General features: G+C 44.2%; 1 protein-coding gene across 2 annotated transcripts in view; it reads right to left on the bottom strand.

Annotated features, from left to right (window-relative positions):
• The window catches only part of LOC126293603 (organic solute transporter alpha-like protein), an 87,568-nt gene that overhangs the window by 60,194 nt on the left and 8,875 nt on the right, over positions 1-18,499 (bottom strand). For both annotated transcript variants that reach the window (XM_049986887.1, XM_049986888.1), the window contains exon 2: positions 17,067-17,967. In XM_049986887.1, coding sequence (XP_049842844.1) covers positions 17,067-17,193 — 127 coding nt within the window. In that variant the 5' untranslated portion in view covers positions 17,194-17,967. The remainder of the gene's footprint in view (positions 1-17,066; positions 17,968-18,499) is intronic.

The following is an 18,499-nucleotide window of genomic DNA, read 5'->3' on the forward strand; positions in this document are numbered from 1 at the left end:
GCGCAGTGTTCGTTTGTATACAGAATTTACATCTACACTCATGCTCAGAAATTAAGGGTAATGCTGATAAATGGTGAAACAACGCACTGGTGGGCGGTTTGCGGGTTTAAATCACCCCGGGGTATGACCATGCGGTGCATTTGACCTGCGGTCGTCGCACGGTGGCGCTGGCAGCAGTCCACATACGCAGAGGTGTGTTGGTGCATGCCAGAGTACAGTGCAGCGAGTAAGTGTGCAGACCTTTTGAGACGGGCTAATGGTGAATGTGTGTTGAAAATGGCTCAATTGATAACGTTATGAGGAGTAGAATACTAGCGCGACTGGAGGCTGGTCAAACGCAGCAGGTCATAGCAAGGGCCCTCTGTGTGCCACAAAGTGTGATCTCAAGACTATGACAACGATTCCAGCAGACAGGGAAAGTGTCCAGGCGCTACAGTACGGGACGTCCACAGTGTACAACACCCCAAGGAGACCAATATCTGAGCATCAGTGCCCGCAGAAAGCCACGGAGTACTGCAGGTAGCCTAGCTCGGGACCTTACCGCAATTTCCACTCACACAGTGTACAGACGACAGAACAGACATAGTTTATTCGTCCAGAGACCTGCAAGAAGCATTCCACTGATCCCTGGTCACAGGAGAGCCCATAAAGCCAGGTGTCAAGAACACAGTACACGGTCATTGGAACAGTTGTGCCAGGTTATGTTCACGAACGAGTCGAGGTATAGTCTGAACAGTGATATTCTCACCGGGTTTTCATGCGGCGTGAACCAGGAATCAGATACCAACCCCTTAATGTCCTTGAAAGGGACCTGTATGGAGGTCGTGGTTTGATGGTGTGGGGTAGGATTATCATTGGCGCATGTACGCCCATGCATGTCTTCGACAGAGAAACTGTAACAGGTCAGGTGCATCAGGATGTCATTTTTCAGCAATATGTCCGCATTTTCAGAGATGCAGTGGATCAGACCATCCTCCTGATGGATCATAACACACGGCCCCACCCAGCTGACGTCGTGGAGGAGTACCTTGAAACAGAAGATATCAGGCGAATGGAGTGGCCTGCCTGTTCTCCAGACCTAAACCCCATCGAGCAAGTCTGGGATGCTCTCGGTTGACGTATCGCTGGACGTCTTCAAACCCCTACGACACTTCAGGAGCTCAGACGGGCACTGATGCAAGAATGGGAGGCTATACCCCAGCAGCTACTCGACCACCTGATCCAGAGTATGCCAACCCGTTGTGCGGCCTGTGTACGTCTGCATGGTCATCATATCTAGAGGTCTGCGCGGATGCGGATATCCACGGTATTTGTTACTTGGCGGATAAAATCGCGTCCGGCGCGGATATCCGCGGGTCATCTGCGGATAATGAGCAAGCCATCTGCCCAGTACGTATGTTACAATGTTAGTTCAAAACTTCAAGTCTGTTGACATTCTTGGAATCTTGCAGGCCCCGGGTAGAGCGGATGTCTGTTGTCCTTAGCCCCTGGCTACGACCGCCGTAGCTGTACCCAAGAGACCTGCGCCTAATCCGTTTCCGCGACCGAGTCTTTTGTGTGGCCTGTGAAGTTCTCTCTGGGTGGCGAACCTACCCACTGTCTACCAGGCAGGTGCCTGTTGCAATTTTCCGCTGCCTCCAGTTTGCGCTTTGTAGTGACCGAGTGACAACGTGCATCGTAGCAAATATCAGTGAGAGTTCTTTCTTCAAATGAACACCATATCGATGGATACAATTTCGTCTAAGGTGAAAAAAGGTGATTTTACACTAGTGAAGGAAAACAAATTGAAAACGTCAATTTGGAAAAATTCGCATACGTATTTGATGGCTAGTTTTGAATGTAAAAAAGTATATTCCTACACTGGACACAAAAGTGGAACTTGAAATTTGCAAAAACATTCGTGTGAGCCTCGACAAAGTAGCATAATTACTTATTTAAATACCAAGACAGCCGTGAAAGTTCCTGAAGTTCCGCCAAATTTGAAGACAGCCGCGACAGAAAAACTTTTCAATCTTGTCAGCAAAGACATTTTACCGTTCGAAGTTGCGTGTGGATCTGGGTTTCTCGAGACGGCACAGTTTTTTATTGATGTGGGGGCCAAGTACGGTGCAGTGAGTGCTAAGGAACTGCTACCTCATGAAACCACTCCTAATTTCCATAACCACTGATTTTGTTGTCACTCTTCGGAAGACGAGTTATTTCTTCCAGACAACGTCAATTATTGCTGGCAGTTTAACGTTTTCACAGGTGCGCCTGCGTTTTGCAGTGGAGGCCTAATACTGTAAATATTTTCACCTGGACATGACGAGGACTGAACACGTAAACTATAATATAATCATCAGTTGACATGAATGGCTTCAAAATTTAACACATCCAAGCAGTGAGTACAAAAAAAAACTGTCGGTAAAATAATGCAATGTGCTAGTAACAGTTTAAAACCATAGTCATTTTCAGATGCCTCGGCAAAAGAGCAGCGAAATATAATTGTTTCTATACACGTATTTTCATCATTTAATAATTTTATATTGAAGTTTTTTTAAAAAAAAAATAGCGTTTCCAATCTCAGGAGATCCGAGCCGCTACTGTGTGTGCTCCGGAGCGCCAGTGCTTTCCTGTTTGGAATGGTCTGCTTTAGAGTAGGTATAGAACATTACCTGTGATTTAAGAAGTCGAAAGTAGTTAAGTTGTCGCAGAAATGGCACCCTAACAATAACTATGTCACTACATACCACAATTCTAAGTACTGCTGTCTATTACTGTTAATTCCTCATTCAAAACTTAAATATATGCGGATGCGGATAAAGAACTTGCGGTTACGGATTGCACTTTTCTTATCCGCGCAGACCTCTACTCATATCCCATATTGATGTCTGGGTACATGTGCAGGAAACAGTTGCGTTTTGTAGCACATGTGTTTTGCGACTGTTTTCTCAACTTATCACCAATACCTTATACTTATAGATCTTTGTTGTGTGTGTTCCCCATGTGCGTATGCTATTAGCGCCAGTTTTGTTTAAATAGTTCAAATGGTTCTGAGCACTATGGGACTTACCATCTGTGGTCATCAGTCCCCTAGAACTTACAACTACTTAAACGTGACTAACCACACACATGCATGCCCGAGGCAGGATTCGAACCTGCGACCGTAGCGGTCGCTCGGCTCCAGACTGTAGCGCCTAGAACCGCTCGGCCACACCGCCCGGCCCACCGCGGCCGGTTGCCAGTTTTGTGTAGTGTCACGTTGTGTGGGACCACATTCTGCAATTATCTTTAATTTATGAGCATGAGTGTACATCTAAACTCTGCAAACCACCGCGAAGTGCATGGCAGAGGGTACGTCCCACTGTACCAATTATTAGGGTTTTTTACCATTCCATTCACCTATGGGGGTGGGAAGAGTGATAGCCTGAATGTCTCTGCGTGTGTTGTAATTATTCTAATCATGTCCTCATGATTCCTATGTGGGTGATACGAAGGGGGTTGTAGTATATTCCTAGAGTCATCATTTAAACTCGAAACTTCAGTAGCAGACTTTCTCCCGATATTTAACGTCTACCTTCAAGAGTCTGCCAGTTCAGTTTCTTCTGCATATCTGTATGACTTTCCTCCCGGTCAAACAAACCTGTGATGATTCGTGCTGCCCTTCTCTGTATGCATTCGATATCCCCTGTTAGTCCTATTTGGTACAGGTCCCACACACTTGAGAAATATTCCAGAACCGGTCGCACGAGTGATTTGTAGGCGATCTCCTTTGTAGACTGATTGCATTTCGTCAGTATTCTACCAAAAAAACGAAGTCTACCATTTGCTTTACCCCCGAATGAGCCTATATGATGATTCCATTTCACATCCCTACAATGTGTTACACCCAGGTATTTGTATGAATTGGCCGATTCGAACTGTGACCCACTGATATTATACTCATAGGATACAATGTTTTTCCGTTCTGTGAAGTGCAAAATTTTACATTTTTTGAACATTTAAAGCAAGTTTCCGATCTTCGCACCACTTAGAAATCTTATCAAGATCTGACTGAATATTTATGCAGCTTGTTTCAGACAGTACTTCATCATGCACAACAGCATCACCTGCACAAAGCCTGAGGTTACTGAGACGTGTCTACTTAGGGAAAAGGCCAATTTCGGTGTGGACAGGGCCTTATTCAGTTACCGTTGGTTGCTCAGTTGTTTTTTTAATCACGTACAGTTTATTTGGGACCAATTGCATATAAGGTTGACAATAAGGAACAATTATCAAATTCGACTGTTAAGACAATATCTAATTAAAAATTCTTAAGACCAATTGCATTCATGGCTGAAGGTCTTATTGACCATAAATTCAAATTATTTGTCAACTGAAGGCCCCAACAGTAACAACTCAAACTACACTCCTGGAAATGGAAAAAAGAACACATTGACACCGGTGTGTCAGACCCACCATACTTGCTCCGGACACTGCGAGAGGGCTGTACAAGCAATGATCACACGCACGGCACAGCGGACACACCAGGAACCGCTGTGTTGGCCGTCGAATGGCGCTAGCTGCGCAGCATTTGTGCACCGCCGCCGTCAGTGTCAGCCAGTTTGCTGTGGCATACGGAGGTCCATCGCAGTCTTTAACACTGGTAGCATGCCACGACAGCGTGGACGTGAACCGTATGTGCAGTTGACGGACTTTGAGCGAGGGCGTATAGTGGGCATGTGGGAGGCCGGGTGGACGTACCGCCGAATTGCTCAACACGTGGGGCGTGAGGTCTCCACAGTACATCGATGTTGTCGCCAGTGGTCGGCGGAAGGTGCACGTGCCCGTCCACCTGGGACCGGACCGCAGCGACGCACGGATGCACGCCAAGACCGTAGGATCTTACGCAGTGCCGTAGGGGACCGCACCGCCATTTCCCAGCAAATTAGGGACACTTTTGCTCCTGGGGTATCGGCGAGGACCATTCGCAATCGTCTCCATGAAGCTGGGCTACGGTCCCGCACACCGATAGGCCGTCTTCCGCTCACGCCCCAACATCGTGCAGCCCGCCTCCAGTGGTGTCGCGACAGGCGTGAATGGAGGGACGAATGGAGACGTGTCTTCTTCAGCCATGAGAGTCGCTTCTGCCTTGGTGCCAATGATGGTCGTATGCGTGTTTGGCGCCGTGCAGGTGAGCGCCACAATCAGGACTGCATACGACTGAGGCACACAGGGCCAACACCCGGCATCATGGTGTGGGGAGCGATCTCCTACACTGGCCGTACACCTCTGGTGATCGTCGAGGGCCGGCCGCGGTGGTCTCGCGGTTCTAGGCGCGCAGTCCGGAACCGTGCGACTGCTACGGTCGCAGGTTCGAATCCTGCCTCGGGCATGGATGTGTGTGACGTCCTTAGGTTAGTTAGGTTTAATTAGTTCTAAGTTCTAGGGGACTAATGACCACAGCAGTTGAGTCCCATAGTGCTCAGAGCCATTTGAACCATTTTTTTGATCGTCGAGGGGACACTGAATAGTGCACGGTACATCCAAACCGTCATCGAACCCATCGATCTACCATTCCTAGACAGGCAAGGGAACTTGCTGTTCCAACAGGACAATGCACGTCCGCATGTATCCCGTGCCACCCAACGTGCTCTAGAAGGTGTAAGTCAACTACCCTGGCCAGCAAGATCTCCGGATCTGTCCCCCATTGAGCATGTTTGGGACTGGATGAAGCGTCGTTTCACGCGGTCTGCACGTCCAGCACTAACGCTGATCCAGCTGAGGCGCTAGGTGGAAATGGCATGGCAAGCCGTTCCACAGGACTACATCCAGCATCTCTACGATCGTCTCCATGGGAGAATAGCAGCCTGCATTGCTGCGAAAGGTGGATATACACTGTACTAGTGCCGACATTGTGCATGCTCTGTTGCCTGTGTCTATGTGCCTGTGGTTCTGTCAGTGTGATCATGTGATGTATCTGACCCCAGGAATGTGTCAATAAAGTTTCCCCTGCCTGGGACAATGAATTCACGGTGTTCTTATTTCAATTTCCAGGAGTGTATTTTACGGCCTACATAGCAAATTCTTACTAAAATATTACAAAAAAGGACAATCATATTAAGAGACAATATCTAATTAAAAATTCTTAATACAAAATTGAGTTCACAGCCGAAGGCCTTATTGACAAGAAATTCAAATTGTCAGCAGAAGGCCCCAATAGCAATTATTCAAAAACAATTTGACGGCTAAAGGCGTAGAGAGCAAATTTTTACTAAATATTATAAAAAAAGGACAATCATATGAAGAGAGAATATCAAATTAAAAATTCTCAAGACAAATTGCATTCACGGCTGAAGGCGTTATTGACAATCATCACAATCTGATCAAATCAAGGTAGAAGTGTGCCTCTGACAGTGCTCCAAGGATCGACCTGGGAAAGTCGTTCAATTTCGTAAACAATGAGACAGGCAGCCAAGAGCTATACTCACCTAACCGGATGGCAAGTCAAACTTGTGACAGTTTAAACGCCGGCCAACGCTCTTGCAACATCTACCTAACATCTGGTAACCAACGCAACTATGGAATAACCCAAGCAAGGCACAACTGGCAGACAGCACTGTCTCTTCTGAATTCAGAAGCAGGAGGAACCAGTACGACCATAGTAGTCCAAAAGAAAAAAATATCCGGACCACAATCAAGGAGGGTGTTGAACTACACGCTTTACCAGACAGAAGCGTCAAGGCGAGAAAAGGTACACTGCTGCGAAAATATGCTAACCTCCATGGCAGGTAACTGGGGCGTTAGCGGCCACTAGGCAGAAAAATACCGCTGGTTGAACTTAATGAATAACCACAAGGAATTCAATCGTAATAATAAAAGGTGGAGGACGGCTAATGAATTTCGCCAACTCCAAACACTCCACTCGTTGCTCTTCGTCTCACTGCAATCAGCAATGAACGAACAAACGGCATGATCTCAAAATAGTGGAGGTTTCACTACAGGTTTAATGTTCGCTCATCTCAAACGGCCTGGGTCCGGTGGAAAAAGAGGTTGTCGCTCTTGCAACTACAGCCCCTCGATCCGGCAATGCCTGCGTGCCGCCAGCGGTCTCGGCATGTCACCGCGCTGTCGGACCTCACTGGTGCTCCATCCCACTGCCCGACACACTCCATCCCAGAAGACACTAGACGTTCTTCCATGGTACTAGGTACCGACAACTGCTGCTGCTGCGACTCAACGGACTGACAATGCTAGCAAACGTAGTGGCGCCAGTAAACTCAAGAAGAAAACGAGACGCCACTATCCCTATTACACGATGCCAACCAACCAATGGCACCAACGCGAGCTGCAACACGGCTCAGTTATTATCAATATTGTCTTCAAGGTCATTAATATACAACTTGAACAGCAAGAGTGCCAACACACTTCTCTGGGCACACCCGAAATTATTTCTAGATCTGACGCTCTAATATACCACGCCGCATCTTCCCTGTCACGCTCTCAGTCCAGTGACAAATTTCACTTGATACCCCATATGATGGTTGTTTTGACAATAAGTGGTGTGGTACTAAATCACATTTTTTTTCTGAAATCAAGAAATACGGCATCTATCTGATTGGTTTGATCCATTGTATGAAAAATGGGAATTGGGTTTCACGTGATCGATCTTTTAGGTAATCCATGCTGGTTGGCATGAGGGAGGTCACTATGTTCGAGATACCTCATTATATTTGTGTTTAGAATACGTTCTAAAATTCTGCAACAAACCAATGTCAAGAATATTGAACGGTAGTTTTGTGGATCACTTATATTACTCTTCTTTTACACGTGCATGATTTGCGCCTTTTTCCTGGAAATGGGGATAGATTATTGTTCGAGGCATCTAAAATACAGGGTGAGCACTAATTCTTGCACTTATTATAACAATTTATGACAGAATAACCGTTTGACATGACAATTTACATTTGATGCCGTTACATAGGTTAGTGTTACTGTTTCTTTTTTTTTTAAGAGCACTTACGTTACTAAATCTCAACGTGCGCTCCCTTGGTAGCTCGAAGAATGTCGAACCGGTATTCCAGTTCCCGCCACGAGTTTCGTAACATGTGTTCTGTCACGGTACCCACAGCAGCTTATATCTTAGCCTTCAGTTCGTCGACGTCAGCAACCGGTGTGGTGAACACTCTGTCCCTGATATAGCCCCAGAAAAAAAAATCAAGGGGCGTAATGTCTGGAGGGAGTAATGTCCGGATCAGTGGATTCGAAGGAACAGTCCAACACCACTGGCCACCCTGTTCTCCAGACATTCGTCTGAAGAACATTCAGTTAAATTCGGGAGAAACATTTGGCTTTGCAGATCGCTCGACATGAATCCCATCGGACATACAAGAGACATAATCGAGCGGTCAGTTTGTGCACGACATCCTGCACCAGCAACACTTTCGCAAGTACGCATGATTACAGAGGCAACATGGATCAATATTTCTACAAGGGACTTCCAACGATTTGTTGAGTCCACGACAGGTCGAGTTGCTACATTCTATTAAGATCCTATTAAATAAATTAGAATCATTAGGAACAAGAGGTTTCGATCATACCTTACAGATAAGGTACAAAGAGTAGAGATAGCACATACTTCAAATAGATCCAAACATTTAGTAAAACACTTGTTGTTGTGGTCTTCAGTCCTGAGACTGGTTTGATGCAGCTCTCCATGCTACTCTATACTGTGCAAACTTCATCTGCCAGTGCTTACTGCTACCTAAATCGTTCTGCATCTGCTTAGTGTATTCATCTCTTGGTCTCCCTCTACGATTTTTACCCTCCACGCTACCCTTCAATGCTAAATTTGTGATCCCTTGATGCCTCTAAACATGTCCTACCAACCGATCCCTTCTTCTAGTCAAGTTGTGCCACAAACTTCTCTTCTCCCCAATCCTATTCAATACCTCCTCAGTAGTTATGTGATTTACATACCTAATCTTCAGCATTCTTCAGTAGCACCACATTTCGAGAGCTTCTATTCTCTTCTTGTCCAAACTATTTATCATCCATGTTTCACTTCCATACAAATACTTTCACAAACAACTTCCTGACACTTTCTCTTCTTCAGAAACGCTTTCCTTGCCATTGCCAGTCCACATTTCATATCCTCTCTACTTCGACTATCATCAGTTATTTTGCTCCCCAAATAGCAAAACTCCTTTACTACTTTAAGTGTATCATTTCCTAATCTAATTTCCTCAGCATCACCCGATTTAATTCGACTACATTCCATTATCCTCGTTTTGCTTTTGTTGAGGTTGATCGTAGACCCTCCTTTCATGACACTGTCCATTCCGCGTAACTGCTCTTCCAAGTCCTTTGCTGTCTCAAAGATTTTATTTCTACTCCATGGATTTTAATATCTACTCCGAATTTTTCTTTTGTTCCCTTCACTGCTTGCTCAATATACAGATTGAATAACATCGGGGATACGTTACAACCCTGTTTCTCTACCTTCCCAACCACTGCTTCCCTTTCATGCCCCTCGACTCTTATAACTGCCATCTGGTTTCTGTACAAATTGTAAATAGCATTTAGCTCCCTGTATTTTACGTTTGCCAACTTCAGAATTTGAAAGAGAATATTCCAGTCAACATTATCAAAAGCTTTCTCCAAGTCTACAAATGCTAGGAACGTAGGTTTGTCTTTCCTTAATCTAGCTTCTAAGATAAGTCGTAGGGTCAGTATTGCCTCACGTGTTCCAATATTTCTATGAAATCCAAACTGATCTTCCCCGAGGTCGGCTTCTACCAGTTTTTCCATTCGTCTGTAAAGAATTCGCATTAGTATTTTACATCCGTGACTTATTAAACTAATAGTTCGGTATTTTTCACATCTGTCAACACCTTCATTCTTTGGGATTGGAATTATTATATTCTATTATATTCTTCTTGAAGTCTGAGAGTATTTCGCCTGTCTCATACATCTTGCTCACCAGATGGTAGAGTTTTGTCAGGACTGGCCCTCCCAAGGACGTCAGTAGTTCTGATGGAATGTTGCCTACTCCCAGGGCCTTGTTTCGACTCAGGTCTGTCAAATTCTTCACGCAGTATCGTATCTCCCATTTCATTTCATCTACATCCTCTTCTATTTCCATAATATTGCCCTCAAGTACATCGCCTTTGTATACACCCTCTATATACTCCTTACAGCTTTCTGCTTTCCCTTCTTTGCTTAGAACTGGGTTTTCATCTGAGCTCTTAATATTCGTACAAGTGATTCTCTTTTCTCCAAAGGTCTCTTTAATTTTCCTGTAGGCAGTATCTATCTTACCCGCAGTGAGATAAGCATCTACATCCTTACATTTGTAATCTAGCCATCCCTGCTTAGCCATTTTGCACTTCCTGTCGATCTCATTTTTGAGACATTTGTATTACTTTTTGTCTGCTTCATTTACTGCATTTTTATATTTTCTCTTTTCATCAGTTAAATTCAATATTTCTTCTGTTAGCCAAGGATTTTTACTAGCCCTTGACTTTTTACTTACTTGATCCTCTGCTGCCTTCACTACTTCATCCTTCAAAGCTACCCATTCTTCTTCTACTGTATTTCTTTCCCCAATTCCTGTCAATTGGTCCCTTATGCTCTCCCTGAAACACTGTACAACCTCTGGTTTAGTCAGTTTATTCATGTCCCATCTCCTTAAATTCCCACCTTTTTGCAGTTTCTTCAGTTTTAATCTACAGTTCATAACCAACAGATTGTGGTCAGAGTCCACATCTGCCCCTGGAAATATCTTGTAATTTAAAACCTGATTCCTAAATGTCTTTCTTACCATTATATAATCTATCTGATAACTTTTAGTATCTCCAGGGTACTTACATGTATACAACCATCTTTCGTGATTCTTGAACCAAGTGTTAGCTGTGATTAAGTTGTGCTCTGTGCAAAATTCTACCAGGCGGCTTCCTCTTTCATTTCTTAGCACCAATCCATATTCACCTACTACGTTTCCTTCTCTCCCTTTTGCTACACTCGAATTCCAGTCACTCATGACTATTAAATTTTCATCTCCCTTCACTATATGAATAATTTCTTTTATTTCATCATACATTTCTTCAATTTCTTCGTCATCTGCAGAGCTAGTTGGCATATAAACTTGTACTACTGTGGTAGGTGTGGACTTCGTATCTATCTTGGCCACAATAATGCTTTTACTATGCTGTTTGTAGTAGCTTACTGGCACTCCTATTTTTTTTATTCATTATTAAACCTACTCCTGCATTACCCCTATTTGATTTTGTATTTATAACCCTGTATTCGCCTGACCGACCAAAAGTCTTTTTCCTCCTGCCATCGAACTTCGCTAATTCCTACTATATTTAACTTTAACCTATCCATTTCCCTTTTTAAATTTTCTAACCCACATGCTCGATTAAGGGATCTGACATTCCACGCTCCGATCCGTAGAACGCCAGTTTTTTTTCTCCTGATAACGACGTCCTCCTGAGTAGTTCCCACCCGGAGATCCGAATGGGGGACTATTTAACCTCCGGAATATTTTACCTAAGAGGACGCCATCATCATTTAACCATACAGTAAAGCTGCAAGCCCTCGGGAAAAATTACGGCTGTAGTTTCCCCTTGCTTTCAGCCTTTCGCAGTACCAGCACAGCAAGGCCGTTTTGGTTAACCTTACAAGGCCAGATCAGTCAGTCATCCAGACTGTGGCCCTTTGCAACTACTGAAAAGGCCGCTGCCCCTCTTCAGGAACCACTCGTTTGTCTGGCCTCTAAACAGATACCCATCCGTCGTGGTTGCACCTACGGTACGGCTACCTGTATCACTGAGGCACGCAAGCCTCCCCACCAACGGCATGGTCCATGGTTCTTGGGGGAGGGGATTAACCAATAATACAGTTGAAAAACCAGTTGTGCGTAATGAGACTTCAGCTTTATTGAATAACCTCTGCAGACTAGAAACAGCTTTAATGATGACAGTTTGGAAGGACATACTCCAGAGGTTTGATAGCGTAAATCTGAAATTGCAATGTGTAAATATTGATACTAAAATAGAGCGTGAATTAAATGAATCACTTGTAGAATTTATTGCATCTATTCGTGGCATGTTCAACTATTATGAAAATAATTCCATAGAGATTGTCACAGATATAGACTATGAATGCACCTATAAAAGATCACGTATACGCAAACTTCGTGATGACGAAGAAGAGGACTCTGAAGAAGTTTCTCTCGGGATGGGAAAAATTTAGAATCGAAACATTTCTCCCGGTACTCGGCAACTTGTACGCCGAGTTAGTGAGGGGGAAGGAAAGCTATGGACCACCGTTGGACTCCTTCACAGTTTTCAGTAACCTTAAGAGCAGTTCACCTCACGGTATTGCTGAACATGCAGCAAAACTCCAAGTGTCATACGACACAGATTCAGAGCCTTCCTTCCCTAGTGAATGTGTGTATTTCGTGAAACTTTTGAAATCCCCTGATATTAGTGATATTCCAACCGAAATGAGTCAATTTTTACGAAAAAAGAAGTTACAGTTCGTGTTTCCGAATGTTGACATTGCTTTTAGAATATTTCTATGTATGGCACTTGCAAATTGTTCAGCAGAACGCTCGTTTACTGGCTCTTAAAAAACAGAAATCGTACCTACATTCTGCATTCTATGAGGAGAGACTGAGCGCCTTGTCCATTCTTTACACTGAAGCCGACCTCCTAACTGATAACCGTCTGAACTATGAAGATATGATCAATGAGCTTTCTGCCGTCAAAGCCAGGTGCAAACTTTTCTGACTGCTGAGTTTGTTTAATTATTCATATTAGTTTTAAAAGTTTAAGATCATAATGAGATTTGATGCTGATGCTGCATCACAGACAGGAGCGCCTGCAATGGTGTACTCAACGACGAACCTGGGTGCACGAATGGCAAAACGTCATTCTTTCGGATGAATCCAGGTTCTGTTTACAGCATCACGATGGTCGCATCCGTGTTTGTCGACATCGCGGTGAATGCACACGTATTCGTCTTCGCCATATTGGTGTATCACCCGTCGTGATGCCATGGGGTGCCATTGGTTCACGTCTCGGTCACCTCTTGTTAGCATTGACGGCACTTTGAACAGTGGACGTTACTTTTCAGATGTGTTACGACCCGTGGCTCTACCCTTCATTCGATCCCTGCGAAATCCTTCATTTGAGCAAGATAATGCACGACCGCATGTTGCAGGTCCTGTACGGGCCTTTCTGGTTACAGAAAATGCTCGACTGCTGCCCTGGCCAACACATTCGCCAGATCTATGACCAACTGAAAACGTCTGGTCAATGGTGGCCGAGCAACTGGCTCGTCACAATACACCAGTCACTACTCTTGACGAGCTGTGGTATCGTGTCGAAGCTGCATGGGCAGCTGTACCTGTACACGTCATCCAAGCTCTGTTTGACCCAATGCCCAGGCGTATCAAGGCCGTTATTACGGTGAGAGGTGGTTGTTCTGGGTACTGATTTCTCAGGATCTATGCACCCAAATTTCGTGAAAATGTTATCACATATCAGTTCTAGTACAATAAAATTGTTCAGTGAATACCCGTTTATCATCTGTATTTCTTGTTGGTGTAGAAATTTTAATCGCCACTAGTCTAATTTCTGTAGATCATCGTCATCATCATCATCATCATCGTCATTTAAGACTGAGTATGCCTTTCAGCGTTCAGTCTGGAGCATAGCCCCTTTATAAAATTCCTCCATGATCACCTACTCAGAGCTAACATTGGTGCCTCTTCTGATGTTAAACCTATTACTTCAAAATCATTCTTAGCCGAATCCAGTTACCTTCTCCTTGGTCTGCCCCGACTCCTGCTAACCTCTACTGCTGAACCCATGAGTCTCTTGGGTACCTTGCTTCTCCCATGTGTGTGACATGACCCCACCATCTAAGCCTGTTCGCCCTAACTGCTACATCTATAGAGTTCATTCCCAGTTTTTCTTTGATTTCCTCATTGTGGACACCCTCCTGCCATTGTTCCCATCTACTAGCACCTGCAATCATCCTAGCTACTTTCATATCCGTAACCTCAACCTTGTTGATAAGGTAACCTGAATCCACTCAGCTTTCGCTCCCATACAACAATGTTGGTCTAAAGATTGAACGGTGCACAGATAACTTAGTCTTGTTACTGACTTCCTTCTTGCAGAAGAGAGTAGATCGTAGCTGAGCGCTCACTGCATTGGCTTTGCTACACCTTGCTTCCAGTTCTTTCACTATGTTGCCATCCTGTGAGAATATGCGTCCTAAGTACTTGAAACTGTCCACCTGTTCTAACTTTGTTCCTCCTATTTGGCACTCAATCCGTTTATATTTCTTTCCCACTGACATTACTTTCGTTTTGGAGATGCTAATCTTCATATCATAGTCTCATAGTCCTTACATCTCTGATCTAGCTCTCAAATATTACTTTGCAAACTTTCAATCGAATCTGCCATCACAACTAAGTCATCTACATCTGCAAAACTGCTTATTTTGTGTTCACATATCTTGATCTCATCCAGCTAGTCTATTGTTTTCAACATATGGTCCATAAATAATATGAACAACAGTGGAGACAGGTTGCAGCCTTGTCTTACCCCTGAAACTACTCTGACCCATGAACTCAATTTACTGTCAACTCTAACTGCTGCCTGACTATCTATGTAAAGACCTTTAATTGCTTGCAAAAGTTTGCCTCCTATTCCATAATCTCGTAGAACAGACAATAACTTCCTCCTAGGAACCCGGTCATATGCCTTTTCTAGATCTATAAAGCATAGATACAGTTCCCTGTTTCACTCATAACGCTTCTCCATTATTTGCCGTAAGCTAAAGATCTGGTCCTGACAACCTCTAAGAGGCCTAAATCCACACTGATTTTCATCCAATTGGTCCTCAAGTAATACTCGCACTTTCCTTTCAACAATACCTCAGAAGATTTTATCCACAATGCTAATTAAAGAGATACCTCTGTAGTTGTTACAATCTTTTCTGTTTCCATGTTTAAAGGTTGGTGTGATTACTGCTTTTGTCCAGACTGATGGAACCTGTCCCGACTCCCAGGCCATTTCAATTATCCTGTGTAGCCATTTAAGGCCTGACGTTCCACTGTATTTGATGAGTTTCGACCTAATTTCATCCACCCCAGCTGCTTTATTGCACTGCAATCTATTGACCATTTTCTCCACTTCCTCCAATGTGATCCTATTTCCATCATCATTCCTATCCCATTCTACCTCGAAATCTGAAACTTTACTAATCGTATTTTCACCTACATTGAGCAACTCATCAAAATATTCCCTCCATCTGCCCAAGGCATCCACAGGATTCACCAGCAGTTTTCCTGACCTGTCCAAAATACTTGTCATTTCCTTCTTACCTCCCTTTCGAAGACTGCTAATTACACTCCAGAATTGTTTTCCAGCAGCTTGACCCATAGTCTCCGACCTGTTTCCAAAGTCTTCCCAAGATTTCTTCTTGGATGCTGCAATTATCTGTTTGGCTTTGTTTCTTTCTTCAACATAACTTTCTCTGTCTACCTGAGCTCTAGTATGTAGCCATTTTTGATACGCCTTCTTTTTCCTTTTACAGGCTTCCTTGACTGTGTCATTCCACCAAGCTGTTTGCTTCATCCTACTTTTACACACTACTGTTCCAAGACATTCTTTAGCCACTTCTAGTACTGTGTCCCTGTACCTTGTCCATTCCTTTTCCAATTACTGTAATTGACTACATTCAACTAACTGGTACCTTTCTGAGATCGCTGTTATATACTTGTGCCTGATTTCCTTATCCTGAAGTTTCTCCACTCTTATCCTCCTGCATATGGACCTGACCTCCTGCACTTTCGGCCTCACATTCCCAATTTCACTGCAGATTAAATAATGATCAGTGTCATCAAAGAATCCCCTGAATACATGTGTGTCCCTCACAGCCTTTCTGAATTCCTGATCTCTTATTATATAGTCAATGACAGATCTGGATCCCCTGCCTTCCCAAGTATTCCGGTGAATGTTCTTATGTTTAAAAAAGGAGTTTGTGATTACTAATCCCATACTGGCACAGAAATCCAAGAGTTGTTTCCCGTTCCTGTTGGCCTCCATATCCTCTCCAAATTTACCCATAACCTTTTCATACCCTTCTGGCATTAAAATCACCCATGAGCAGAACACTGCCCTTGTCCTTTACTCTAACAACTACATCACTGAGTGCCTCATAAAAAGTATCCATATTTTCTTGATCTGTCCCTTCACAATGAGAATATACTGACACAATCCTAATTTTCTTGCTAGACACTGTCAAATCTATCCACATCAGTCGTTCGTTTACATACCTTACTGTAACTTCGCTGGGTTCCATTTCTTTCCTGATGTAAAGCCCTACACCCCATTGTGCTATTCCTGCTTTGACTCGTGACAGGTAGACCTTGTATTCTCCCACTTCTTCTTTTTCACCCCTTACCCGAATGTCACTAACAGCTAAAACGTCCAGCCCCATCTTACTTGCAGCCTCTGCCAGCTCTACCATCTTCCCAGAGTAGCTCCCATTGATATTAATAGCTCCCCATCTCATTACCATTCGTTTGCTAAGTCGTATCTTAGGAGTCCCTGGTTTGTCAGTTAGAGGTGGGACTCCGTCACCTCAAAAGCTCCGAGGCATTTTGCTCTGATTGTTGCCAGCATCATATTTAAAGTATCGGGGAAGCAGGTTGCTAGCCTTACTTGCCCCGAGTCCCATTGAGTTTTACCCCTAACGGTTGAGGGACTAACCGGTGGATTTGGTAGTCTTTGCCGCCTGAGCACAAAGGTGACCACGACTCAGAATATGTCCGAGATGCCCAGCCTTATTCTAAAGTAACTGGTATCCCGACTGTCGGGACCGCTTACTTGGCCACTCATACGTTGCCCGAGGTTCATGAACTAGGACATGACTACAGGAACCCACACCATGAACCACATTTCTGTAGCTTTTGTAAAATAAAATTGATAGTTGTATAAAGTCTTTAGGCTCACCCGTAGACTGACCATTACTCATTCCGAGCTTTGCGTCTTTGAATTTCTAAGCTACGTGGGGTTGCTTACCTGTGTAGTAGTCCTTGACAGAGGGTAGTTGGCTGTGGGCACAGTCGGTGTCAGTAGGGCTTTCCAGCAGCGAGTCCCTCCGGACGCTCCAGGCCACCTCGCTCACCGACTGGAAGTCTCTGCTCATGTTGGACAGATTTCGGCCGGATCCTGGACAACAGCATCCGCGTTTCCGGTAGCCACTTCTGTCACTCACTTTATTGCACTACACACGCACATTCAGGAAGCTTCGTGACACTTTACACTAACGTCTTAGGTAGCCGTCCTGAGTATTTTCCATTCAGGGATAACTGGAATAACGAGACCTAAAATGCTCCAGAACCTGTAATGTTAAAGAGTGTTTTCCGAGTAGGATTCTGGACAGGTACTCGTGAAGAACGGGTGATAATGAGATTCCTTTGAGGTAAAATGCACTGCGGAGATAGCTATATGATTCCTATCACTCACACGTCGACGCTTCACTGAGATGAGTAGAATAGTTCCAGCACCAATGATCACTGATTACACACGCTTAGTCACACACAAACAGATGAGAATATATTCTACACGTACTTGAATCTCTCCAAAGATACGCTAATGGTTGCATGTTGGTGGTAAGCTGATCAGTTTTTAAATGTACCACCGTTTGTCATCCTCTCTGCCTGCTGGAATAACATCATATTCTTCAGCTGCCAGCTCTGTTAGCGGAGTTTGAATTTGGCATCTCTTAAAATGAGGACAGGAGAAGTCGATATGCCGACAGCACAGCCGGCGCACTTGTACTTCACATTGGCTGTCGCTGGTGTCTGACGTCACGTAGCAAGCAGCAGATTTTCTCGAAAAATCCAGATCCAAAGTACTTTCGGATTCCCCGCTTCTAGGGAACGCCATACTGGGCGTTCACTGCACCAAAAGCCCCTGTCTGTAACAGAGAAACAGGCGAGGAGACCGTCGTATGATTATCTATTTACTTGCCGATATATGCAAAGGAAGAGTGAACAAGCAAGAAAAAAGATTTGTACAGAAGACTTCCTTTATTTTTTACTAGCCTTTTCCCCAAGGCTTTGCTTGCGTACACATTTGATACATGTATGGTCACAGCTCCTCCACCTCGCGTCTCTCTGTCCATCTCATCCTCCCACCTCAATCTGTCAATCTTCTCCTCAACACTCTGTTTCTTCACCCCCTCCTCCTCTGTATTTGTCCACCACCTCCACCCCCTCTCAAACCTTATCTTCCTCCCCTTTCCCTCTCTCCAAACCCCCCTTCCCCCTCTTTCTGTCCGTCTCCAGTTTGTTTATTTAATTGTCCATAGACGCTGCCTTTGTACGCTTTACCGATGTCGTACTTGCTAGTTAACTGTTAATAGTACTGTCGTTTATACTGAAACATCCCCTTCGAAAAATTTATGAATTACTGTGCTGATAAACCTCTACGTTATTTGATTTTCAAAC

The sequence above is a fragment of the Schistocerca gregaria genome, chromosome 10, assembly GCF_023897955.1.
Source record: "Schistocerca gregaria isolate iqSchGreg1 chromosome 10, iqSchGreg1.2, whole genome shotgun sequence".
Lineage (NCBI taxonomy): Eukaryota > Metazoa > Arthropoda > Insecta > Orthoptera > Acrididae > Schistocerca > Schistocerca gregaria.